This window comes from Rhamphochromis sp. 'chilingali' (genome assembly GCF_963969265.1).
Source record: "Rhamphochromis sp. 'chilingali' genome assembly, chromosome: 10".
In the NCBI taxonomy this organism is placed as follows: Eukaryota; Metazoa; Chordata; class Actinopteri; order Cichliformes; family Cichlidae; genus Rhamphochromis; species Rhamphochromis sp. 'chilingali'.
Window position 1 is genome coordinate 30,930,090 of NC_137937.1, and position 25,614 is coordinate 30,955,703.

A 25,614-nucleotide genomic window follows, 5' to 3' on the forward strand; every position below is an offset into this window, starting at 1 on the left:
CCTTATTATTTTAATCTGCAATAACTTTAAATGTTTTTGCATGACTGTCTCTCACAACATTATGGTCGAGTTTCGACCTGCTCTTCTTTACAGCGTTGCTTCAGTTCATTGAAGTTTGAGCATTCATTTATGCACAGCTCTGCTAAAAATCCAGCATTTCAATCAGGTTGAAGTCCGGACTTTGACTGGACCGTTGCAACACTTTGATTTTCTTTTTAAGCCATCCTGTTATAGATTTGCTGATGTGCTTGGGATCATTGTCCTGTTGCCTAACCTAGTTTCAGCCAGGCTTTAGCTGTCAGACAGGAGGCCTCAAATTTGCCGCTAAAATCAAAAACACAGATCCATCCTGGCTTGCAGTAGTAGTTCACAACTATGTTTTTGCTAATAAGCACAAGTGGCATGTACATGAGTGCAATCTTTGATTCTGAGAAGCAGCAAAGAGTTTTTGTCACTATTAAATTAACCAATATTCAGGTTTTGTTCTCAGTCTTAAATTCTGATCAATAAATTTGAGAAATTCAATATTTAGGCTTAATTTAAAATCTGAATATTTGAGCCAAATCCAAACTGCATCAACACAAAGATGAGCCTCATAGCTATACTGCTTCATCTTAGAAGTTTAAACAAAAGACATAAGACAGTGTAAACTTTACACTTTTATTTTTTTTGGAAATACACTAGAAATGTTTACAAAAGCACTGTAGAAACATCTGTGCAGTGTAAATTATCAAAAACTAAAAATGAATATTACTTTGAAATCATTTTGCACCTAACATGACAAGGGAGATTGTCATTTTCAGCAGCAAAACAAATTAGTATATCTATAAAGGAAGTGTCTGTTAGTGACTTCAGGATATTGAAATGGGGAAAAAAACAAAAACAAAAAACTGTAACAACAAAAAGGATGGTATGGCACTAGTGCTCATCCCTGAAGGAGGGCTTCATTCATCTAGATATGTTACACAATATCGCCGCTTTACTAGGTCAAGATAATCAGCCTTCCAGTAAAAATCACTCGTTTGACAGAAATAATTCATTATTCCACAAGCACAAGTTCTCATACTCATCAAACACAAACACCCAAAACTTAAACCACGCCCAACATCGTTACAGACTCTTTGTTCCCAGTATGGCATACTGGGCCATCTTTTATACCTAAGTGTTTTTCAGTGTGGGGAAGGGAAGAAAAAAAAAAAAAAAAAAAAAAGGCTAAATACAAAATGAATTACTATATTACAATACTAATAAAAAAAAGAAAAGGAAAACAACATAAATATTGAAATATTCTGTGGCCACTTGCAAACATCCAGTTTATTTTACACAGCTTTGTATTGCTTTGTCTTATAATACTGAGATTTTTTTTTTCTCTGCCCACAAAGAGCATTGATCACTTTTGTTTGTATCGCACTGGGTGAAAATAAAACTAATACCATTAAACATGAAAAATTTCCTTTTTTCCCCCCTCTCTTTACTCTTGCCTTGATGTAAAAGGCACATACACTCATTCAAGCTCCTGCAACAATGCTCAGATACTTTCACAAAAGTTGTGGCACATGTTTAAGGAAGGAGGGGAGGAAAAAAAAAAAAAAAAAAAAAAGTAGGTTTTGTAACATTATCGCGGAGAGTAAACACAGTGCCGGGCAGATCTATAGGGGTTATCTTTGGTCAAGTTGGAATGAGCCAATGGGCTTAAAGGACCGGACTCAAAGGTCAGTATAGTACAGTGGAATGAGAGTGATGGGTCAAACACACAAACGCGATCCTCTGGATTAAGGTCTTTCAGGTTCAAGTCGATACATTTTTAAAAAGCTGAACAACGATGAACCGCGAGTTTGCACAGGGTGGAGGTCGCATGCGTGTGGACTTTTTTTTCTTTCTTAAAGGCCTTGAGTGAATTGATTTCACTTCAGAATGAGACTTCAACACTGTTGGAAATATTTGCTTTTGTGAACTGATACCACTATCTGTCCATTGAGTCTATAGCGAGAAAGATGGTTAGTCTGACTCGGTGCCGAAACTGAAAATAAAGGGAAAAAGCTGGCATGCGAAGGATCCTGACATTTGCCGAATTATTTTAATTTTTTAAATTACTTTTGCAAGGTAAATCTTGGATACCACAAATTAAAGCTGGATACAGGTGTTTTATATACTAAATCAGCCCATCAGCATTGTAAGTGGTTACCTTGGACAACTTTTCTGGAGACTTAGAAGGCTACAGCTACTCAGAAAGCATGACCAAGAAAGATTACACAACTAAATAGCAACAAGCATGGATTATAACTAATGTGGCTTTTCTTCATTGGACAGCGCAGAAAGGACCAACTGAGGGCTTAAGTGCTCTTAGAGTAGATATTCAGTCTGTGTTATCTAAATAATGACCAAAATGGATCACCGTCTTAGAAATGCTGAATTGGTTTTGTTACTGCTGGAAAAGCAAGACAAGCTTTTTTCTGTTTCCTAGCTTCAAGCTAAGTTATGCTAACTGGCAGCAGGCCATAGTCTGAAAGGACAGAGTGGCATTTAAATGTTCACCAGAAAGCAAATGTGTGTCTTTTCCAAACTTGCATTAAAGGACTCTCGACCACAGTGTTATTAAACCCAAACTCCGACTCCGGCCCCCTTCCAGGTGACAATGAAGTGGCTCGGCCCTTTTGAGAACCTCCAGCGAACTGTCTGCTAATAAAACCCTCAAAGATACATGTGATATGGTCATATCACCTGCCAATAGAGGAAAGAGAGGTTACAAAATATCTGTACTCATAACTGTAACTGCTCTAATTCCAATAAATGGCAGCAAACTGTGCTCAGGTGTCAGAGGGTCGGTTAAAAAAAAAAAAAAAAAAAAAAAAAAAAAAAAAAAAAAAAAAAAAGCCCCTGTGGTTCAACCCGAAATTTCATGTGAGCACATGTGGACCCCACATTCAGATACATGTTCATAGGTTATGGCATTTTTAGCAGCAATAACAAATACAAAAGTATATCAAAAAAAGAAGACACTCCTTGTGCTGAACACAAGTAACACAGAGGCATGGATGTCCGCTGTTCATTTACAACAACATCCATCAAAAACAATACTAGCCAGGACAAACTGTTGAAATGTTCTTAACATATGGACCACTTTGCATTGTCAGGACAAAACATGACAAAAAACACAAACAAAAAGACAAGAAGTGAAAATATACAGGGCACAATTTCCAGGCAAAGTGCAGGGAACTTTTCCACGCAGACAGTATTATGGCCTTAAATTCACTTCCCCACTGGCTTCCATCGCCTGTGGGCTGGAAGGCGTGCCTGACGTGAAACGTGAAATGTAAGACAGACAGTGATTCGAGCGCTGCGTGCCGAGTTTGCCTTCCGTGTCTATAGCTCCTTGGCAAACTGAATGAACAGCGAGTGGTCACGGCACACGACAGTGTCTTTGACAGATCAGCTGTAAATACATTTACATAACAGGACCAAAGGGGAAAAAAATACAACCCTCCCCCTCCCAAAAAACCCCCCAAAACGGTAGGCTTGTGTGAGGACTGGTTTTAGCAATCCAAATTGTGCTTTCTCTAATATGTAACAGTGTAGACGTGCAGGAGCGCGAACACCAGAGCAAGATTAGTGTCTTTCAGCACACCGAGAAGGACTGCTTGCTGGATTTGGTCAGAGGTATTTCATCAGTTCCCCTTTACATATGTACAAGATTTTTCCAGCTTATTTGAACGATGCACGAAAATAAAGAACACGCTGAACCATTGTAAGGCAGAAAACTGGTTCAAGACTCCCTCGTAAGTTCTGTGGGTGTTCATTTTTTCTTCCTTTTTGTTTTGAAGTGTTCAGTGATGCTCAGTGCCATTTGTCCTATCGGTTTTACAGCTAACGAGTGAAGGTCTCAACCGAGGACTCGGATATAGCTGACGTCTGAATAATTCCATTTTTAAACCAGTGTTTTTTCTTCTGGGAAAGACAAATAAAAATGAGTCAAGGAGTAAGCAATTACAAAAAAACCATTTCCGGTGTTTCACTTTATCACGCTTATGTTAGGGGGAAAAAAAATATTTGCACGTTGTCCATGAAAACAGGACACTGAAGTGTAAGATAAGGTCCACACACACACGTTCACTGACTGATACTAGAAGTCCTGTGTGTGTGTGTTCGTGTGTCTCTGTACTATTCCATTATCTTAGGAAAAAAGGCAAATGGTTTGGCTCAGTCTGTTCCACGTATAAAAGAAAATACCAGGCTAGGAAAACCGTCAAGTCTTCTGAGCTCAGACTTTACTCTGCAGGGATTTTCTAATCTGTTGGCTTAAAGTTTTCTCCTCGGACAACACTGACTGACAGGATAGAGAAGGAATGCGACAGTAGCAACACCCCCACTGTTGTTCGCGTGTATGCAAAATGCTCTGCGTGTCTTGTTAACCGTTAAATTTTTGCTCAGAAGGTCATGCATCAGAGTGCTAGAGTGACACCTATGTATGCTACCATGTTCCCTCAGAAGAATTACAGGAAATAAAGAAAGCCGCGTCCTGGCTGAGCCCACCCGGCCAGTCCCTTTATCTTTTAGGGCCAACCAGGACAGAAATGAGGATTAGAGTGCAGGGTTGTTGGTTGTGCTGCAGCAGGCATAGAGGGCCATGCTCAGCAGGTAGAGTGGAGGAGGACAGACAGTCTTAAGAAGGCTCAGTGAGAGGAGCAATGTCTTTGTTGACTAAACAATTACTGGGGTTTGTGTCCAACTGCTTTCCCCAACCCCCAAAGTGAAGTGAAAATGAGCCCACTGTTTATGCAACCCCCCCGCCCGCCCGTTATAACGTGAAACCCTCGTTCTGCTTCCTCAGCCCCCTTCCTGAGGGGATCCTCGATCAACACTTCTGTGCCTCCACTGGAGACATGGCAATGTAGGAACCGTTCTTCATTGGCTGGCTGGCCGGCGTCTCTGACGATTCGTCTGTTTTGTCGCTGACCGGAGTGTAGGCCGTGTCATCTTTCGCCGTCTGCGCGTGGAGAATCGAGGATAGACGTCGTCAGTACAAACAACAGAAGTGGCAAAAAGTCTGCTCATTAACATTAAAGATATGAATAAATGCTCTGAAATGTTTACACTACAATGCAAATGTGCACCAGTAGTACAAAAACAAAGCCACCACAGAAACATTAACTTAAATTAGGGATAATAATAATAATAATAATAATAATAATAATAATAATAATAACAACAACTACTGTGAGGTGAGAAAATGTCCCATAATGATAATTAAAATGATAACAATGAGAGATGGTGGATAACAAATTAAAAAGGAGAACAGAAAACAAGGCAAAACTGAAGACTTACAGCAAAAGAATGAAAAGCTTCAGCAAAATCAATACGTTTTACTTCATTCTAAAACAGAAAAGGAAAAAAGGGGGGTTACAGAAAATTAAAATTAGAACATGGTTAATACAACATTTCTTCACATTGCAATTAAGCATCAACATCCTCTTTGTGCCGACATATAAACTTGGATGCACATGCGCATGTTCAGGAACAGCTCTTGGAAATATTTGCTTTTGTAGATGAGACAGTGCTCGGCTTAGCACAGGGGTGCACAGCTGGCCTGGCTCCATCTCCAAATCTCTCAGATCATTTATATTGTGTAATCAAAAGCCAGAGAAGTAGGTGCCTGCAGGTAAATTTCTGCTTCTATTTTTTTCTGCTAAGCTAGGCAAGCTGTCCTCATGATTAAGTTTCATATGTGGCCACGCAGAGACGCACACAGTGGTATCAATCTCATTTAAGAGATTAGCAACAGAAGCAAATAGTTCTTCAAGCTATTCCTGTAACATGTAGCAGGCCTCCTTCTGCACACAGAATAGCAAACTGTAATAATCTGAGAGCTGGGGCTTCAAACTAGCAGTCCTGCACTGTTAGAGATAACAGGGGGAACATGTGTTGTACATCATCTCTAGGCTACTATCGTTCAATGAACTGCAGCTACTACGCTACATTCATGTCTGGTCTGACTGAAAGGAAATGTTGGACAACTTTTGCTTCCTGAATTCAAACATGCATCAGCTGTTAGGGAACGTTCAACAAGGGAAAAAAAAAAAAAATCCCAACCCGCATCACGTGATCCATTTGTATTGTGGAAAACTGCTCATGCTGACTTTGCTGCACAGATATCATGCAATGTGTTAGTTAACATGCACGCAGCTGTGGGTTAAACTTGCAGCTCCTCAGGGTCAATGGTAGAGGAAGTTGTCCATGCAGGAACCAAATGATCAAAACTTTTAAGACTAGTGTTTACTGCAACTTATGACTAACGTCTAACTACCAGACTTAGTTATACTGTGAGATAATGTCAGTGGGCAGCAAACACACCTCAAAACAGAGTAACTATCATTACTGCAGATTAGTTCATGGCAGAATGTGGCAGTCCCTACCTTCTTCTGGCGGTTTCGGCAGAACAAGACGAGAAACACGAGCAGCAGGATGATGCCCAAGCCCACGATGAGGACGGGGAAGTTGGACACAAGAGTCACGATGAGGAGCAGTGACCTCATCTGGGCTGCTGACTCATCGTCAATAGTCGCCGTCTAGAGTTGTGAAAGATGACAGTACTGACTAAGCAGTTCACTCACGGTTAGTCAAACACGTTAAGCTGTGCTAAAAGATTAGATCCTCACCTCATTGACGAACATGATGGGGAAAATGGTCTCGGTGATGTTCTTCGTTTTGCTGCGGGGCAGAAAGACAAGCACGGCGAGGTCAGGGGGAGACATCTGGCTCAACATGTGGCTTCAACATGTGGCTGAAATGGTGTCACAGTGCATGTGGCAACAGTAAACAGTGGATCAGAGTTCAACAAAGCCTGACTTACGGAAAGCCTTGGACTCTCTTCAGAATGATGTTGAGCTGAGCTCTCTTACAGGCACGAATGGGAACTCCTGCCGTCTACGAAGAGGAGAGCAAAGACAAAAATTGGGGAAGAAGTTTAATTTTCTCTTTTTCTTTTAAGAAAAACTGCAGCAACAAGCATGAAAACCCCCGAAAAACTAAACAACAGAATTTAGAGGCCAAGTTAGACAGTATCAGAGAAATATGTGTTTATAATTCCCAAACTATGAGATACTTTAGCTATTGTTTGAAAACTTTCTTTTCCTTGTTTGGATTACTGTACGCATGATATCACATAGATATTCTTCTCCCCCCATCGTCAGAAGAATGCGATCGCTGTCGTCTTTCCATCTTTGTGTATTATTTGAATCTTTATTTAACCAGGAAGTGAAACTCTTAGCCACCAAGTCACAATGCTACCGCAAGTATGTGCTCTGAGCATTTCTCAGCAGAAACAAGGAGGGTGGTGGGACCATTCTGATGCAAAAGTAGATCACAAAAAAAAAAAAAAAAAAAAAAAAAGCTAAATCTGTTATTTTAACATCACGTGCAATTTGAAAAGTGACTTGTGCAAACACTCAAGTAAAAGACTTAATTTAACTCACTCAATGTTAAAGTGATGCCCTGTTTATGTGGTAGGGATGATCAGTACAATAGCAATAACAATTCAGACTATTATTATTATTATAATAATAATAATAATAATAATAATAATAATAATAATAATAATAATAATAATAATAATAATAATATAGCTGAACATTATTATTATTATTATTATTATTTTTTCATAGGAGTGAAAAACAAAAAAATAATGTTGCATGCGTGTTGAGCACTGATCAGTAAAAATACTTACAATGAGCCGGACACAAAATAAAATGAAGTCCGAACAAAACCAAATAGAGGGATTAACCCCCCCCCTCAAAAAAAAAAAAAAAAAAAAAATTTATAAAGCAACCACTCTAATTTGGAAGGACAGATTGAAGTCCATTACACACCCATTAGTCATGATAACAGCACTGAGTGTTCAACATACCGGCTGCAGATCAAGATACGTCTCATGCTCCTCCTTGTTGGGGTTAAGGCCATCAATGGCGTTGATGTAAGCGGGGTCAGCCTGATAAAAGTGTGGGAAGGACACCACGATGGGAGCGCCTTGAGGGAAACAAATCAGAGTCATATTTCTATCTAAAGATTAAAACAGCAAGGGTCAAGGAAAAAACGATAAAAGTAGTAACTTAAGATAACAGCCAGTGCTTTGTGTGACGGAAACATGCACTCGTGACTAAACGATATAATAGAAATGATAGCTAATGAATGTGTGTTTTAGGTTTTATTGAGCGTTGGTAATGATTAGCTGAGAACGCTGCTTTTCTTTAAAAACAAGAAAACTAATGTGATCAGTCGTTTAGCAAAGAAGACGTTACTCCTTAAAATGACGCATTAGCAAAACAGAAACACGAAGATGCTCTGTCATAGGAGTAAAGTATAAATAGTAGTTTTCATTTAGTCAATCAAAACGAAACTTTGATTTTTTTTTCCCCTTTTTTCTTTAAAACATATTTAGATTTTAGAAAGTGTTGAGCACTAAATATTTCTCCACATCAGATCAAAAAAAACATTTAGATGTGGTTTGAAATGCAACATCCTCATCTTTTCGTCTTAGTCTGGACCCTCTGGCAGACAAAGTGTCGGTACAAGAAATGCTGGAAGAAAAGTCACGTTGGAAAGCCGAGTCTCCAATTATGGAGATGGGTCGGTGAAGTCTGCATGCACAAATCTTGAACACTTGCAGCATGGACAGTCTGTGCTAAAGATTTGATTTGAGAATTTAATCTCATTTGATTGTAGCCTAAACAAATTTCCTTTAATTATATTAATTCAACCTTTGAAAGCTGCTGTTTCTAAAAAAAAAAAGAAAAAAAAAAAAAAAAAAAAAAGGTGGGTGCAGGTTGTAACTGTCACATCACTGCTACAGTGAATAATGTTTTTTTTCCTTGTGGTTACAGCACTCAGACAGTTTCAGGATGACACCACTTTGCATATCACAGCAGGCCTTGATGTTGATTTGCTGAAATGTCACACCACAACAGAGTTTCCTTTACATTTGAATTGCAGGAAGTGATGCCAACAGCCAATTGTGTTCGATTACGGCTGAGTTTAATCAGCAGCAGCCTAATATAAAACCATAAAACATTTCCTATTTAAGACTCTTACAGTGTGGATTTTTTCACTCAAATGTAATAAAACTATAAAAGTAATTAATCAAATGAACAAACAGGAAAGTTTAGAGGTTACGGTATAGCATCTTTCCTTAAAGCCCAGTTAAGATCATGTTATCAGAACAACTGTACTTCCCTTAATAACCACCATAAAATAGTTCAATATTTTAACTGTGCCGACTGCAATCTCAGTCGGCACAGTTAATTATTGAACCACTGAGTAAAATCTGGCCTGCTCAAACAGTGGGAATGTCAGATAGCAGCCAGGGCACAGGGTTGCTGAGTGGAAGGACCTTTTTTTTGAGGGGTGGGGGAAATGAGGAGAAAAACAAAAATGTGTCATGGGGCCAGTGTGTGGGGGAATTGGGTAATTGGGGCAAGGGAGAGGCTGACGGTGGGATGGCTCGGTGCTCCTACCTTCTCGACAAACGCTGACTTTAAGCACTCCGGTGCCGAGACAGTCACCAGCTGGCACACAGAAGCCCGCGTTGGCGGGGTTGTTTTTGGGGCTCATGAGGACGTCATTAGGGGGTGCAAAGCGGTACGCTTGAATCCCTTTCACCTCCACGTCTTCCACATAGGCTAAATGAATAGACCTGAGGAGAGAAAGAAAGCACTCATCACTTAAGGACTTCAGGATGGGTTTAATAAAGACCTCAAGTGCCATTCAAGAAGGAAATAGTTCTCTTTATATTTATAAATCTTCTAAACAGAATAAAGAATGACAACGCTCATTTCCTGTTCAATCTTGGCATGTCTGGGCCTAACTCTTTCCAACTGAGTTTCTACTGGATGCCTTCTCAGAAGTTGCCCTTATCAGTGTGTTTGTAAGCACACACTGTGCGACTCAGTTGGCATTTCCTTTCATTAACCTCGGTTGAAGTTCTTGTCCTCACCCCACCGGGTGCTTTGCCTGTAAACAAATTTAAAGCCACATAAGGATGCACACCTGCAGAGATCAGCAGCGAAGATGTAGAGCAACTCGTTCCTGTTTATCAGCGGGTGGAAAACTGCGCCATCGGTGCCGTTGATCATGTTGCTCTGATTGGATGACCACCACGACATTTCCCTGTTGATCAAGAAGAACCAGATATTAATTTGTACAAAAAAAACAAACAAACAAGTATTAGTACTGCTCTAGTTTGCAATTCCACAAAAAAGCAAATATTAAAAGAAATTATACTCATTTAACCCCCCACCCCCACCCCACCCCCCAATTCTCCCTCAGAATTATTTTGCAACTCGTTCTCAGCCTTCACCTTCTACAACAATACAATCTTCCTGAAAGCTGAAATAAACAGGGGAAACCCATAAATATTTCACATCTCTCACAGCTGAGAGACATTATGTTTTTGGCATTTGGCCTTACTCACATTTCCGGTATTATACGACAAGTGAATAGAAAGCAGGGAATTATCAAGGTCTCTCAAGCTGAAAAATCAAACTGCTGACTGCGATTACACCCATACCGCCACTGTGCTACAGAGTCACTACAACAGCAGCCATTTTGTACGAACAAGGAATTTCAGTATAGTTTGACCGTTTTTGTGTCAGAAACCGAGTATTTCTGTATTGCTTCATCAAAGTGAGTACTTTTTTCAGCACACACAGTACTCTAAACACACATTCAAAGTGCAAGGTTGATGTACATATCCAAATATCCATTTTGCAACCCCTCTCCCCCTAAAGCCAGGGAGCAAAGACTTTCCCCTCTGGACTTTCGGATGAACATTGCATAACGTAGTAAATGCTATTAAGGTGCGTGGAAGGAAGAGGAAGCCATTTGCCGGCTAGAAAGTGTTTCCTACCATTCAAGAAACAATGAAAATAAAAGAGTTTATATAAAGACAATTGAAAGTGGCCTGTATGAGTTTTTACCTCAGGCCGTTCCACGTGTCGATCTTCCCATAATCCAAGTAATTCTGCTCACCGGTGTGGAACACAAACTCTCCTTCATGGGTGCCGTTTTTCTGTTGAACAGACAATAAAACTGCTGTCAGCTGCTGTGATAGAAAACTGTGCGGGATGGTAAACAGATATTCTGCTGCTATAAGAACATCAGCAAAAAAATGTGATTCAGCTTTTGTATTTGTCAGCGCAACCACAAGTAACCAAGTGAAGATTAAACTTCAGTTTAAATCAATATTTTGAACAACAAACTGATCAGAAATCAGTTCAAACACAAAAAGGCCAAATACATAAATTTTCTGTTACCAAAAAAAACCAAACAAACAAACAGACTAACAAATTAGTAATTGTCTTTAAGTCACTCTAAATGCTACACTCAGGATCACGTGGTTGTGGCGTCGCTAAGATGCGAACAATACTCTATAAACAGGAAATAAAAATGTCATCCATCAGCATGTGAGCATTCAGAATTTTCTTACATGACATTACCACAGACTTCCTCTTGTGTGACTAACCCCTAAGAACAAGAGAAACAAAAAAATCTCTGGAAACAACAAAGTGAGTAAAACTTAAATGGCAGCTGAGCTTACCTTCCACATTAGCCCAAAATATTCATCTACTTCAGGCTTCATGGAGTGGACTTTTGTGAGAAGAGGGTCTTTAAAGCCCCACAGAACCTCGTGCACAGTGCGGGTCATGAACAGTTCAATACCCAGGCTGTTTATGTACATGGAAACAATAGTTCGCAAGAAGAAGGAGTAGGAGTTCAGCTCGTTCATTATTGCCTAAGGAAGACGGACAAAGAGAACAATGCTACCATCAGAAGGCTGGAGGCAAAAGGTGAGAGTGCTCCCATCACACACAGTGGAAAAGATCACTGAGTCATTAGTTGCATCTTCCTTGGCCTGCTGCCTTCTGTTTATCCGTTCAAAAAAATGAAAATGCTACAATGAAAATTTTGGGAACATGCGTTTGGATGTCATCCAAAATCTATATGACCTTTCTGCTTCTAGTCATAGAAATCCATTCGCTCACCACAAACGGGATGTTGACAGTCCTGACGATGTCAACCTGTGGGTCTCCGACGGACTTCTCAGGCACAAAGACAAAAGTCTTTGGGTTCAAGGCGTAAACCTTGGTGCCATTTTCCAGGAAGGTTACATTTTCCCGTGGCCTGTACTCCCTGGTGTGGACAGGACATTTGTCAGTTATTCCAAGTTTCTTTTGTTTTGATTTCACACATCAAAATAACTTCAGATGAGTTTCCTTAAACAGGGCTTTTGCAAACATGGCTAAAATATTTCACTTTTCCAACATTACATATTACAGACGCATTTAAATTTCTTCACAAACTAACCTGTAAGTATAAGGTCCGATCTGTTTAACAGATGCCTTCCCACCTGCCATGAACACCTCTGGATTGGTGACGTTGAAGAAGTAATACTCCATATAAACAGGTGGAGGTGGATTCTTCCATGACTCGAACACTTGGCTCTTCTCTGTTAAAGTAATTTCCTATCAACAAAAGAAAAGAAAAAAAACATTCAAAAAACAGGAATAATATCTCCCAAAGCATGAAGTGATGAGAATGTTGCTGCGCTGCATTTGATATTAGGAGTGCTTTCTTTTTCTAGTCTCAAAGAGGGCCATCTGAAAGAACACACGGCACCTTTCAGCAAGGAGCTGGTGACGGGCCAACACCTCAAAACCCAGAGGGAAGCAGAGGAAAGTCCTTCACAGCTGAAAAACCATCAGCACAGCCAGCCAGTCTTAGCAAAAACTGAGCACAGTCTTCCAACTTCAGCAAGCCTAGGCAAGAATCTGACAGTGGGTTTTCAGTCCGCCCACGGTACTCGCATATTGGAATGAGAAAACATTGCACTTAGTGGCGTTAGCCATCATACTGGATGCAGGATGTCAGGTAAGATTTGTAGCCAAAATACAGAAAAACAAAATGACCACAAAAATGCTGAAAACAGCTTCAGACATTTCCCAGATTCTTTGGCTAAACTCCTATGGGAAAAAACCTAAACAAAAATGAAGGTCTCTAGTACATAAACCGTCTGTAAGATTAACCTGGACACCACATGGCTGAACATGAGGAACGGTAACAATTAACTTGAACTGCCAGCTGTAAAAAGAAAATTAAAGACCTTCAAGTATGTTGACCGTTCGTTGACCAGAAAAAACAAGAAAACACTTTTTTTCCCCTCCCATTCCTGCCAGTTTTCTAAACTTAGTGTGGAGAAACAACCCTCTTCCGTCTGTGTCTTTCATTCCTCAAATGATTTGTCGGCTGAGCGGTGCTCTTTAGAGATCCTATACATAGTCCTCTATGGCTTCTCACGGGCACTTACTGTTGTGAAACTATAGCTTAAGGTGTGGCTGCACTTCCTGTTTGGGTTAACATCTTGTTTTACTTAAAGCTATTGTTTTCCGAGCTTTGTTACATCAGTTCCTCTTTTCCTGCTTAAGAAAACCACATATCAGATTATCACAGGGGTCAGCTAAAATATCTACTTTGATCAAGTTAGACAACTGATTAAAGAGGGGAACATAAGATTAAAGCAAACTACAACTGAGTGAAAAAGACAAATTTAGCTGATTTAGTGTTGATGAGATTAAAGATTTTACCCTTTTTGTCTTCTGTTCATACCTGACTACAATCAGCAATTAGTTTCTTTGCCGATTAGTATTTATTCTGTGAAAAATAGTGCAATGTAAATTATTCAGAGACCGAAATTGTGAATAATTACTTTCAGCCTGACATCCCAGGCAGATGACTATCCAGTATGTGGAAGAACAGAACTTGAGGTACTTAAGAAGTGAGACTCTCTTGAGTTTTGAAGATCCTGTTTCTTAATTAAGAGCTCGAATAACACTGCATGAAGTGAGAAAGAGTGCTACCATCATAAGATGTGTCCACGCGCTAAACAACAAGCAAAAATGACCCAATTTGTTCCCTTTTAAAAGAAAGCGTCTCACTTTCGAAACAGGTTTGAGTCAACGTCGGGCTTTTTCTGTGTGACAGCCCGCATGGCTCCCTGTGTTTGCCAAACCTTGAACAAAGGTCTTTGGAAAGTCCTTCATGAAAGTTGTATTAACATAATTTATCTCCAGAAAAACCTTGAAATAAAAAATAAAATAAAAAAGATAGCCAAGGGACAAAGCAGGGAGGTTTTTCAGTGCACACAGACACACTGCGGTGGAATTTGCTAGTGGAAAAATTGAAATGAACTGGACCTTTGCCAAGCAACTTCAGGTACAACTAAGGTGTGGCGTCACAAGCTCCTGCTTTGATCAGCAAAAGAAGAAAAACAAACATTGTAGGCATTGTGAAAATAAAAGCTTTTGTAAATTTCTCTTTGTGCTTCCACAATGTTGAAGCTTTAACATTTAAACTGTGCCACATTTTGAGTTTTACCAACACGACCTTGGTCTTGGAGGCTTTTATGCTACAGTGAAAACACAGCTGAGGAGTGGCGTGAGTGGGTGTTCTCTTCTTTTCAGTTTCGTCATCTGAGCTCAACGACTTGGGCTAGGCCAAGCCCGGAACAACAGCAAGGAATTAGGAGAGGTTGCTCCTAAACAAAAATCATACCCCTGGGGGCAAGACGTCTGTCAAATTCCTCACATGGCTTTTATGACTCTTCCTCCACATCCGGCTTAACTCAAGAGTTTGTGCCTGGAGGTAACGCAGACTTGCCCCAAACACATCGGCTGCTTCTTATTACAAAGAGACGAATTTAAAGTCAGATTAGATAGATTTGTTTGGAGTTGGTTCAACGCGTACAAGACAGCCTAACTCAACGGGAAGACTGTGGTGAAAGAGGATTAGCTATGCTGTCATTTCATGTAATCGCCAGCCACATCAGAATTAGGTCCCCTGTTGATGAACTTTGACTAACTCTCTTAATTTGGGTCCCCTGGGATGGTGCCGTGACTGCGAATGAGAGAAAAAAATGCGACCCCGACTTAAATTTAACCCCAGGAAGGGGAAACCATGTCAGTGAGGCAGCTGTTATTGAGCCACCAACTTGAAACAAATAGAATGTTAAACCTTTCTGCTGAGCTGATTTTAGCCTTTTCCTCCTTAACATGAAGATGCAATTTTTTTTGAAGCAGGAAAGAAAAGGCAGAAAGGTTTTAAAGTACTGATGAGGATTTGCAGATGGCATTCAACACAATTTGTGTCAGTAAGAGGAATGTGAGGCATTTTAAAGGGCAGAGAGCAGCAGGTTTATCTGAGAGAGGGTGTCAACTGGCAGCACCCCTGCTCCATCACCCCATCCATGTCCTAAACTACAATAAAAAGCAGACATTCATGGTTCAGGCTGACCCACCCCTAATGCCCCACCAGTCCGCAAGCATGCAGACACTTAACTGCAAAAGTGCAATGGTGAAAGCAGGTTTTTGAAGCAAAAGCTGTTTCTGTCTAAATTTGAATCCAAATACAGTAAAACACAAATGTTTAGCCTGAGTTATTTCTCAAGTGAACGTTATTTTGTAAAATCACTACACAAAACTGAAACCCACTAAAATTAAGCATTTATGTTGAGTAATTTTTACCCAGATAAAATTGCACAAGAAAAATTTTGCTCACAGCAAAGACACAAAATAAAGCAGTGCTGCAATTTAAGAAATGTACAGGATTGGACTGCGTGCAGCTGTATTTTAAGGACCTACTTCACCAAAGAGCCAATTATCTTTGGCAAGATGTGAGGATTTATCAATCAAATAGATGCAGATTTGCCTGATTTATACAAGTTGGATGCTTGATTTTCAGAAAGAATGACAAGTTCTACAATATGCAAAGAGAGATATAGATCCACCACTCTCAGTCTCTCCTGCCCGCTCACTCGACTCCCTTCCCCCCATATCCCTCCAGACCTGCAGACCACCCCCCAAAACTAGATTTCTACTACTACTACTACTACTACTACTACTACTACTACTGATGATCCCTCTCAGAAACCTAACACCTGAAAAAGACAGTGCATGGTGCCTGTATGAATAGAAATGTGCCATCAGGTCATTGACTGGTACTGGAAAGGTTATGAAATGATATACTGATGATAGATTATATATTTCTCTCATTTCACCCAAAAATCAGCCGCATCTAATATAAGCAAACTGATGCAAAAAAAAAACCAAAAAAAAAACAAAAACCCAAAACTGTTCAAGGTAGCCAACAAATAAGAGGAATCATTATGAAATGAGATAAGGTCATGACAAGCTCACCTCATCATATTCCCCCTCACTGTGAGAGTTACAGGGGATTTCTACCTACAGCGGTCTTTGTGGAAAACGTTAAAACAAACCGAAACACGTTAAATGGCCTGTCTTAATTGAAGCTTGTAAAAAACAAAGTATAAGCCTCGGATCCTGCGGATTCGTGAAGGTGGGCAGGCTCTGGGTTCATCCCGCATCGCTGGAGGGACAGAATGCAGCAAAAAACAGCCCATAATAACGTGAACAGTTGAATCTATACAATTTACTCGGTCGTGTGACCCTGCATGTGCCATCACAGGTGAGATGCTGTAGGTGCATGATTGGCTACTGCAGACGAAACGCTAACATTTGAACCCCTCGTGTGTGACATATGTGAAGAGTGGCAAATGAACCGAAAACGTAAAGAAATCTTCTTTTTTAAGAGATTCAACTCACCTTTTTTAAGCGGCTGTGGATCATGGTTTGGAAGACTTGAGCCACGACCAGGGCGATTCCCACTATCAGGAGATGAGCGCAGATGAAGCCGGTGGCGTAAATGGCACAGGATCTCCGAGTCATGCTGCCGGGCGTCTTTTGCTGTCCTCTTGGCACACAGGAAAAAAAAGAAACGAAAACTTTTGGACGGTATTCTCCAAAAATCTTCAACTAGAGACGGCGAAGGGGAGGTGTGGGACGGTGTAACCCCAGTCTCCTGAGCAGCAGCTAGGGTTTAAACTTCTCTCTTAACGGCTCCGGCGTGAGCTCCAGTCAGGCAGAGGCGAGGTGGAGGAGGAAATATGTATCAAAAATGTTGGCACTTCTTCATTAAAATACCAGATACTACTAAAATCTGGTACCTAGAAAGAGAGAAAACGGAGCTGCTCGGAGGCGGTGATGAAATGAAACGGCAGCTCTCGGTACACCGGGACACAGAAAAGGAGCTGACCTCCTCCTCCCCTTGCTCTACGTATTAATGTACCCGGTCAGGCGACAGGCGAACAGCGTTGTTTGGGTAGGCTGCAGGGGCGGTGGGCGTGTGCAAAGAGAAAGAAACGGCGGTGATGATGTTTTTCTTACAAGACCGAAGTCACATAAAAACACAGCAAAACACGTACACACCAAAACAGTCTATTTTGTCTTTCTTTTTTATGTTTTTATATTTCTCTATATATCGATTTTTTTGTGCGTCTTTGCGCACACTTTGTTTGCTTTTGTTGTAGCCAGATGACCCCAGACAGCTTGTCTTTGAGTTAATGCTTAACAACTGTGATTATATTTTAAGTCACAGTGAAACACGAGCTGGCAGTAGTACACCCAGTGCTACCAGGGTTATGAATGATTTGGCAGCAGCGTGCACATCCACACGCCGCCGGTAGTGTGACACCCGGTGACTTTTTAACAAGCTTACTGGGACCGAGCTGCACCGCACATACTGGCGGTAACCGTTTTTGGGAAAAGTGACGTTGGGAAGGAAACACCTTCAGCTCGCTTCGTGGCACATCACATCAACTGTGCAGACAGCTAGGACCCGTTACTTTTTATACGGAGACCGCTAGCTCGCCTCATCTTACCTCCTTAAATACGAACCGCGTGGACATGAATAATGTCCCATTCAAGCAACCAACGATTGTTGACGCGAGCCCTTTGTCCGACCAGCACACGTTTTCATTGGTTATCGTCCTCCCGGACCACCGTCTCGAGACCACCCCCTCGAGGCGCTGATTGGTCAGACGCTGGTGAGTACGACGTTGAATTCATCGACTGATTTCTGGGCGGGGCTTCTATAAAGGGGGAACCGGACGATGTGACGCTCTCCGCCGGGAGGAAAGTGGATTCTCAGCGGCTTGTGAGGACACGGCTGAGCCCACGCATGATGCTGTGGAGAACAAGAAGAATGTGGAAGATTTATTGCTTGTATTGCACAGTTATCGTGAGGCAAAGTACGATTAAATACCGGCAAAAGTGTAATATTTTAGGTCTTGTATACAAGCAAAAACAGATCGTGTTGAAAAATTTATGTTTTTACTTTATTAACTACACTAAAAGCACGTATGAATGACCTTTATAGAGCACGTACAGGAAAGTACAGCTGTTTTCAAAACAAAACAATGAATAATGTTTGGTTTAGTTACATGCGGATGTGCAAGAGCTGTAAAGCCTTGATTTCACACACACTGGGGCATCTAAATAGATCAGTGTATTTGTGTAGTTGGGAAATTATTTGAGTAGGAGCTTCCTGGATTCATATTGTTTTTTGTCTGAGGTTCTTCTTGTAAGTTATATATCTATATATAGAGACTTGAAAACGAACAATTAAAATGACTGGCATGCAAGCCATTGTCAGTTTTAACTTCCCGAGGAAACACATCAGTTTTGTTTGGTATTTTTTGTTTGTAGACATGTTTCATTAAACATAACAACACCAGGACTATACAAGTTGGGGTTTTTTTAATGATTTAAAAATGTGTTCCCTGAAGTTCCTTGTTTGTAAGTTTATTTGTGTAGTTTAACTAATTAAAAGTAATAAAATGTTTGAAAAAATAGCTGTGTGGAAGTAAAAAATTAAAGAGTTATTTCTTCATACCTCCTTCTTGATGCATAATGGATTATTGCCCATTTTATAAATGTGCAGGCCCACTTCATGCTTGTTCTAACAGTTAAGATGTTAGAGCTCGATAACCACCCATCATGAGAAGCTGTCCTGGCATGCTCTCTTGCTATTTACCTAATGTAGTACTGTTTACACTCTGTGATCAGCCTCGTACATGTGAAGTTTATTGTCACACCCTTTTTCTCTGAACAGGAATGTAAGGGGACCATGACATTATACTTATGCTTACGTGTGTGCAGTTCCACAAACAGGGTAATTGAGCAACTTTTCATCAAAAGGCCCTGAAGGCCTATTTTCTCAGTAAGCTCCTTCCAGTAAAGGCACACTACATGTACTGGTATTTTACAGAATACATTTTTAGTTGGTTTTACACAAGGTCATGTTGTTTTTAAGTATGCAGGGCTTTGCACCAATTACTATTTTTAAACATTCAAAATATGATGACATTTGTGGGGACACTGATCACTTTCCAGGGCCATGAACTTTGCAGCTGCACTTGAATAATTTGTGTCAGCACTTTAAAACCCTTTTCTACTGCTGTACATGTATTCACATGACATCTGTTCATGTGAATGCTGATTCTGTATGTATGTATGAATTAGTCCTGGAAGTAGGGACAGAGATAAAAAGGTAGCACTTGTTGCAAAACAATGCCAGGAGGGTTGACTAATCTCACTTTAAATATGTTAAACTTTCAGCCATGTGTTATGACCAGATGAAATTCGTGAAAATAAGATTCTTCTCAACGTTTTCCTGAAGTTTTCTGTAGTTTTTCTAATGTTTGTCTTTTGGTATTTTACAACGTTCTTCTCAAAATGGACCTTGTGCTAGCAGAGTCTGTATGAAATGTGATGATGTTTTTAATCAGAAAAGGTCAGAGATGACATTTCTTTAGTATGAAAACAGCATGAGGCTGAAACAGGACTGGCCAGTGTGAGCCACCATCACCCTTATTTACAGGCAACACCAGCTGTAAAGGAGATACCAGTGCAGACACCAGTTTACACATTAAAAAGAAAAACCTGGCTAAATCTGACTCTGCTTCCCAGCTCAATCACCCATTCACAAATTTATCCCAGTGGTTGCAGCTCTTCTCTGCAATAAATGTGAAATCTGAATGACCCCTGTGAAAGAGATCCAATCTCTTGAGTAATCTGTTTGTTATTGATTAGATGTTATTTGATGTTTGGTCGGTGGCCAACAGGTTAGGATTCACCCTGCTATAAAAGGCTGTCTATGCAGTAATGGACAGCCTGTAAGGTGAGCAAGGTCATGCAGCGGCCTTTTTCATAATCCATTCATAAATAAAACAGGACAAAAGAGCACAGGTTTTTCTTAGGAAGAGATATACATTGTTTGATGTTTGTTAGTGGAAGGAACTTACTGGACCGGACTCTCACCATTAATGAAATTGAGTGTTACCTCATTGTGCTGAGCCTCATGGCAATCCCAGAGGATGGGGGCTACAGGAGGGGGCAGCATCTGTTCAAACAAGCGGAGTAAAAAATGCTACAGAAAATCATCAGGGGGGAAGGATAACAAGTAATGCTGCAACATTGTTTCTGCCAAAAGAAAGGCTGGGAGGGTGAAGCGGGGTAAAACAGTTCAACCTTTGTAATGGTCTCTTTTTATGTTCGGTCAGCAGAGCGACACTGATGTCTTTTTTTTTTCTTGCTGGACTTGTTGGAGGCAGAAGACATCAAACTTTGAAAGCTGACAAAAAACTGTTTTATGCAAATAATGGGGCTTATGGTGAGATAAAGGAAACTATTTATACATGCCCCAACAAGAAGCCTCTTATCTGTAGGGTAAATAATTTCAGACAAGTTCTTCAAACTAGTGTCTGTTGCCCACATAGATCATTCACTGTATTCTGACACATTTTTGAGCCCCCCCCCAATCCACAGGGCTACACCAATAGCTTCTGGTTTGTGCTTTGAAGACATGGCTAAAGTTCAAATGTGGTTGAACAGCAAGCCCTATTATTTTTAAACAAATGGCCATTCATGACTTTGGAAAAGAAAGTCTTCTATGAACGTATCTGTCATTCTGCAGAGGCAGCTTGGTCCGTGATTACATGGTGAAACGGGACTTCACTTCACATTGTTTCCTGGGAACAACTTCAGGTCACCAACCTCACACGCCCAACAATTATAATGAGTCAGTCAGTTTAGAGTCAGTCACTCTTTGGCCCCTGTTTAGTCTCATATTGTGAACAGAAAGTTGTTATTAAGTGTGGTTCTATTGCAAGTATGGGCACCGCTGAAGAGTAAATCCTGTCTCATATTTGTTCACAGGCCAATTGTAAACACATCTTAGCCGATAAAGAAGGTGTCAGATAACACAGGCGGTATGCAAACAATGATTCACGTCTTTAGACTGAATTTTATTTTCAGTGTATTCATCAGCAGCACTGTACGAATAATACAGCCAACACCCTCACAACTTCACAAAAGTAGCTGCAGGTTATATCTTCACGTGTAAACAGGGACAAAGAGGTGTGTCTGAACTAAGACCGTTGTAAATGGAAAACTAAGACTGTCCTAAATGCCAACATCAGCATGCTAACATCCTCATAACTTTAGCTAACATGCTGACGTTTACTGTGTTCCTGTTAGTTCAGTATGGTAGCCTTGTATGGTTTTATGTGCTAATTATTGCGTCTTGCAACCCTGAACTTGATAAGCAGCTAAGACAATGGGCGGATGGATGAATTGAGCTGATGTAAATGCTTTTGGTTATGTTGCAGATATTACACATTGGGAAAAAAAATGGAAATGTGACTTGATGATTGAGCTTGATGTGAAATCAGAGGACCAGTAGTTGTCAGTATATTGTACCGAATAAAACTAGGAAAACTGGGGGAGATTACCAAAGCTATTTATGCTATGGGTGCCACGAATGTAAACTTAATTAAATTGCTGGGATATTTCAGTCTACCATACACTGAAGTCTCTAAACTAGTCATGCTAGCATGAGTAAAATGACAGTTTAACTGTTCAAGTAATCTAAATGTTTTAGAATACTTGAAGGTCTAAAGACTTTAGGTTTAATTTGCTTCATATGCAACATTTGAGAAAGTGTGATTTTGAGTTTGGAAAGAATTTTAAAGGAATCTTATTTGCTTTCCTTGTTTTTATTCATCTTCAGTTTTCCTCTCAGAAGATGGAGTAATATCCCCCAGACTCTCATTTGGAATGGAGTAAAATGTCAAATCTAAAATGATAAACTCCGTTATAATAACTGTAAACAAAGCTGTGGCAGTTTGTTTAAAAACACAACATTGTTACGCTGTGAGAACCATCAGGGACTTCTTAAACACTACAGCAGCATGGTCTACATCACCCTTTAAACATAATCTTAAAAAAAAAAAAAGATAACTTGAGCTTTTAGATGGTTAGATGGTTAACCGTTTAGTTAACCCAGGCAATGTTAAAGCTGCTTGGTAATAAAACAAAATGAAGGCAGCTTTTCTTAATTATTAAAAAAAATAGAAGCACGGTATAGTTTTACTTGACAGAAACGATGTACTTTCTGTAGATTCAAAAAGTAAAAACCAACCACACCATCCACCAGGCACATCTTATCATCTGTATTCTGCACCTCCCTCCTTAAAACTACACAACAGAAACACCATTAACTCCTTCTGTAAATACTGCTTGACATAAGCTGACATAGGGCCGCACCATAGTGGAGCCTGGTACCAAACATTAAGTCATGATACTAGCGAGGCAGAGACAGCCTTTGTAAGGCTCGAGCCGTGATATACAGGCATAGTTGTGGGCATGGGGTCTTGTGAGGAGTGCTGGGAAAATTTCACTGGAGGTAATTTAATGCAAACAGAGCCATAAAGTACTATGGGAAGAGGACTGAACACTAAATTTATTTCATCCATTCCTCGTTCTCTTTGTACGGACTCACAGTGACTGAAAGTGCGCTGTATCAGGAAAAATAAATGTTAGGTAATCGGAGAAGAAATCCAATAACTGCTGAAGAAGCAACACAGAGATCAAAGACAATGTCCTGTACAGCAGTGAAAGCACACAATTTTGAAGTATTTTAGGTGCTTTCTGCAACTTAATACTCTGACTCGACTATTTTTCAGATAGAAATACTGTTCAACATGGACCTAGTAGTTCCTAAATGTGTGTACTGGTGAGTATACAGCTTTAGCAATTCCACCAAAGACTCAGTTTCATTTAAACTTCTCATGAGATTTCATGTTCACAGCAGGAAAGGTCAGGCAACACAATTCCAATCAAACATCAATAGTCTATTGATTAAGTGAGTAGTTTTTGAGTCTCTGAAGAGCGCCACACTTCTAGGTTAAAAACCACAGGACTAGCTCCACCTTAAAAAGTGACAAATTAATGCAGTTTTACATTTTTTTTAAAGTAATTAAAAAAAAATGTAATGAAAGTACTTTTACTTTACTAGGTAGTGCAACCTAAGAGACAATCTTCCTTTCTCACTGTATGAATGCGTGTTCTCATGGTATGTTACCATAGTTTATTTACTCATCTGAGTTTAAGTGATGGACTGACCACAGTATTTCTTTGTCTGCCTAGGTGTGGCTAATTTCCCACCATTCAGCTTAATGTGTTTTGTTAACTGGAGCCAGTGACTCTTTGTTCCAGAGCGTTAATTTAAGAATTCAAGGTGGCGCTTCTCTCACATTACATCACAATGGCTGAGAAATAATCAGTGAGTTTTCACCTGGTTTAAACATATACTGAGTTGACCCGGCTTAGTCTCTGGGCTTTAGAGGAAAGTCATGCAACAATGTATGCATTGTGCTTTAGGCATAGTCTGACAAATCCAGCCCACAATCTGTTTCACTCAGTAAAAGTTGCGGGACTGCAGGATGGCTTGGAAAGGCAGCGGAAAATGATAGTTGTTTTGTAGGGGTGATAAGAAATTATTTAATACCAGGCAAAATGAACAACTTGATTAATATAAGGACATTTATTATTTCAGCTTGTTGATCAGCAATTTGCTAATGCCTCTCTGCGATTTGGGACTGTGATGAATAATTGTCCTATTACAATTTATTGACTGAATTTATGAATTTATTAGCAACTTATGGAAAGTGAATTCCAGTGTTTATCCATGCTGAAACTAACTGTCATTTGCACCCTGAATTATGTATTCTCTTAGATACAGCCTAACTGGAAACAGGTGTCATTAAAAACAATATAAAAATGAATACAAAAATATTTATATAGAAAAATAGCATGGTCAGTGTTTTTTTCCCATTAAAAAGCAGTAACCACTGCTTTAAAAGCATTACTTTAGATGTGGAGGTGGTTATATGACAAAGTGTGAGTAAAGTTCAGAGAAATTCACTCCCTCAAAGGCTGACAGGACCTTGACCACAGGACCCTGAAGATGAGCGATGACCTATCGTGCAACAGATGTATTGTACTCCTTACAAAGAGCATGTTGGGAGGTTTGCACATCCTCTTTGGTGTATTGTTTTGTACGGTTGCTCAACATCCTAAAGGCTGTAAAACATTGTTAAAATTGGCAGCAAAGACTTTATAACTGGAAAGCCAGCATGCTGGCAACCCCTCTGATTTCACTGTAAACAACAACATTTCCTATTTATTGTAATAGTTTCCCTCAATTGTACTTTTCCGATTCCCGTTGATGAAAGATAGAAACTCTCTGGAGGAAAGTTAATGTTGACCTGTTGTTTTTTAAATTTTATTTTATTGTGCATTTGTGCAATAAACAAAATAAATATAAATGCATGCAATCGAACAAATAATAAAATCAGTTCTTTTTACTTTTGACATATCTGGCCAAGATAACCCCCCTCCTCCCAAAAAATAAAGAAAATTAAGCAATTCATCTGAATTATTACTTCACCATTGTATTGGATTTGTTTATAGATAAATTTATGAAAGTAGGATTTGTTTCAGTAATGTAATAACAAATGACTCTTTCACAGATCACAGCACACACAGTATCTTAAAGATTGAATGTGTAAATACTGTAGACACACTGGTCCACATCCCAGTGTTTGCTCCAAGACGTTTTTTTTTTTCCAAATGGGGCTGAACTTTCTAAAGTCAGGCCATCTCCGTCCAACCATTTAGAGAGCTCTTTGCAGACAATGTCCACTCACGCCAGTGCAATTGGTCATTGTCAAACAACTTGATAAGTTCGAGTGCATGGGAAGGAAATTCTTCTGGAGAATAAAGGTGCAGCATGTAAAACTTAGAGTGCATATGGTTTCAAGAATTTCCTCACTGCCGGCAAAAGATTAAACAAGAAAATATGTTCCCAGTTAAGAAAGAAAGAAAGAAAGAAAGAAAGAAAGAAAGAAAGAAAGAAAGAAAGAAAGAAATCAGTATTCAGTGACTTTGCAGCCCCTAAAAGCAGCACTAGAAACTAAATAAGACATACAACTTTCAAAGAAGTAAAAGGCGGCCTAAAAAGGCAGAGATGACTGAATTTTCCTGCCCTTGAGACAGACAGGTAGTGCTTCAAGTCTGAGATAGGAACATGGAAAATATTCTGATGCCAACTACAGTTAGCTTGGTTGCACTTACAGACAAAAGTAAAAAACACATTTTAGGTAAATGCCAACAGCAGGTCAAAGCTGTCAGTGTCACAGTGATGCCACACACAAACTGGAAAGTTCAAAAGTCAACAACTATGCTAAAAATTAGTAAGGGTGACAATTTTGTTGTATGCAACACAAGGGCGTAGATTTGGCATGGACGGAAGGGACATGTCCCCACCAATAATTTAATCTCTTCGAGTAAAGAAAAAGAAAACAGATAGAAATTT

The 25,614-nt window shown here is 39.9% G+C and overlaps 2 protein-coding genes across 2 annotated transcripts in view; both read right to left on the minus strand.

The window, feature by feature from the left end:
- Positions 1–1,188: 1,188 nt before the first annotated feature.
- On the minus strand, positions 1,189–17,147 carry scarb2a (scavenger receptor class B, member 2a). Its single transcript, XM_080893366.1, has 13 exons — positions 16,662–17,147; positions 12,352–12,509; positions 12,030–12,177; positions 11,585–11,779; positions 10,965–11,056; positions 10,036–10,155; positions 9,504–9,682; positions 7,901–8,019; positions 6,848–6,921; positions 6,654–6,705; positions 6,411–6,563; positions 5,323–5,370; positions 1,189–4,984 (listed from the first exon to the last, which is right to left on the minus strand). Exons 1-13 carry the CDS (start codon positions 16,782–16,784, stop codon positions 4,853–4,855), a joined length of 1,593 nt encoding a protein of 530 aa, XP_080749492.1. The 5' UTR covers positions 16,785–17,147; the 3' UTR covers positions 1,189–4,852.
- A 164-nt stretch (positions 17,148–17,311) lies between these two features.
- LOC308403702 (uncharacterized protein) overlaps positions 17,312–25,614 on the minus strand; it is a 31,449-nt gene continuing 23,146 nt past the window's right edge. The window contains exons 19-20 of the mRNA XM_080893364.1: positions 20,239–20,298; positions 17,312–18,081 (exon numbers count right to left, since the gene is read on the minus strand). Of these exons, the coding sequence (XP_080749490.1) occupies positions 17,932–18,081; positions 20,239–20,298 (210 nt within the window). The 3' untranslated portion in view covers positions 17,312–17,931. The remainder of the gene's footprint in view (positions 18,082–20,238; positions 20,299–25,614) is intronic.

Bases quoted from the DNA above. Each gene is read 5' to 3' on its own strand.
- scarb2a (XM_080893366.1), bottom strand. From the start codon at position 16,784: ATGACTCGGAGATCCTGTGCCATTTACGCCACCGGCTTCATCTGCGCT. The intron at 10,156-10,964 runs GTAAAAACTCAT...CTTGATCAACAG, and splicing joins GACACGTGGAACGGCCTGAG to GGAAATGTCGTGGTGGTCAT. The intron at 5,371-6,410 runs GTAGGGACTGCC...TTTCTGTTTTAG, and splicing joins GCCGAAACCGCCAGAAGAAG to AATGAAGTAAAACGTATTGA.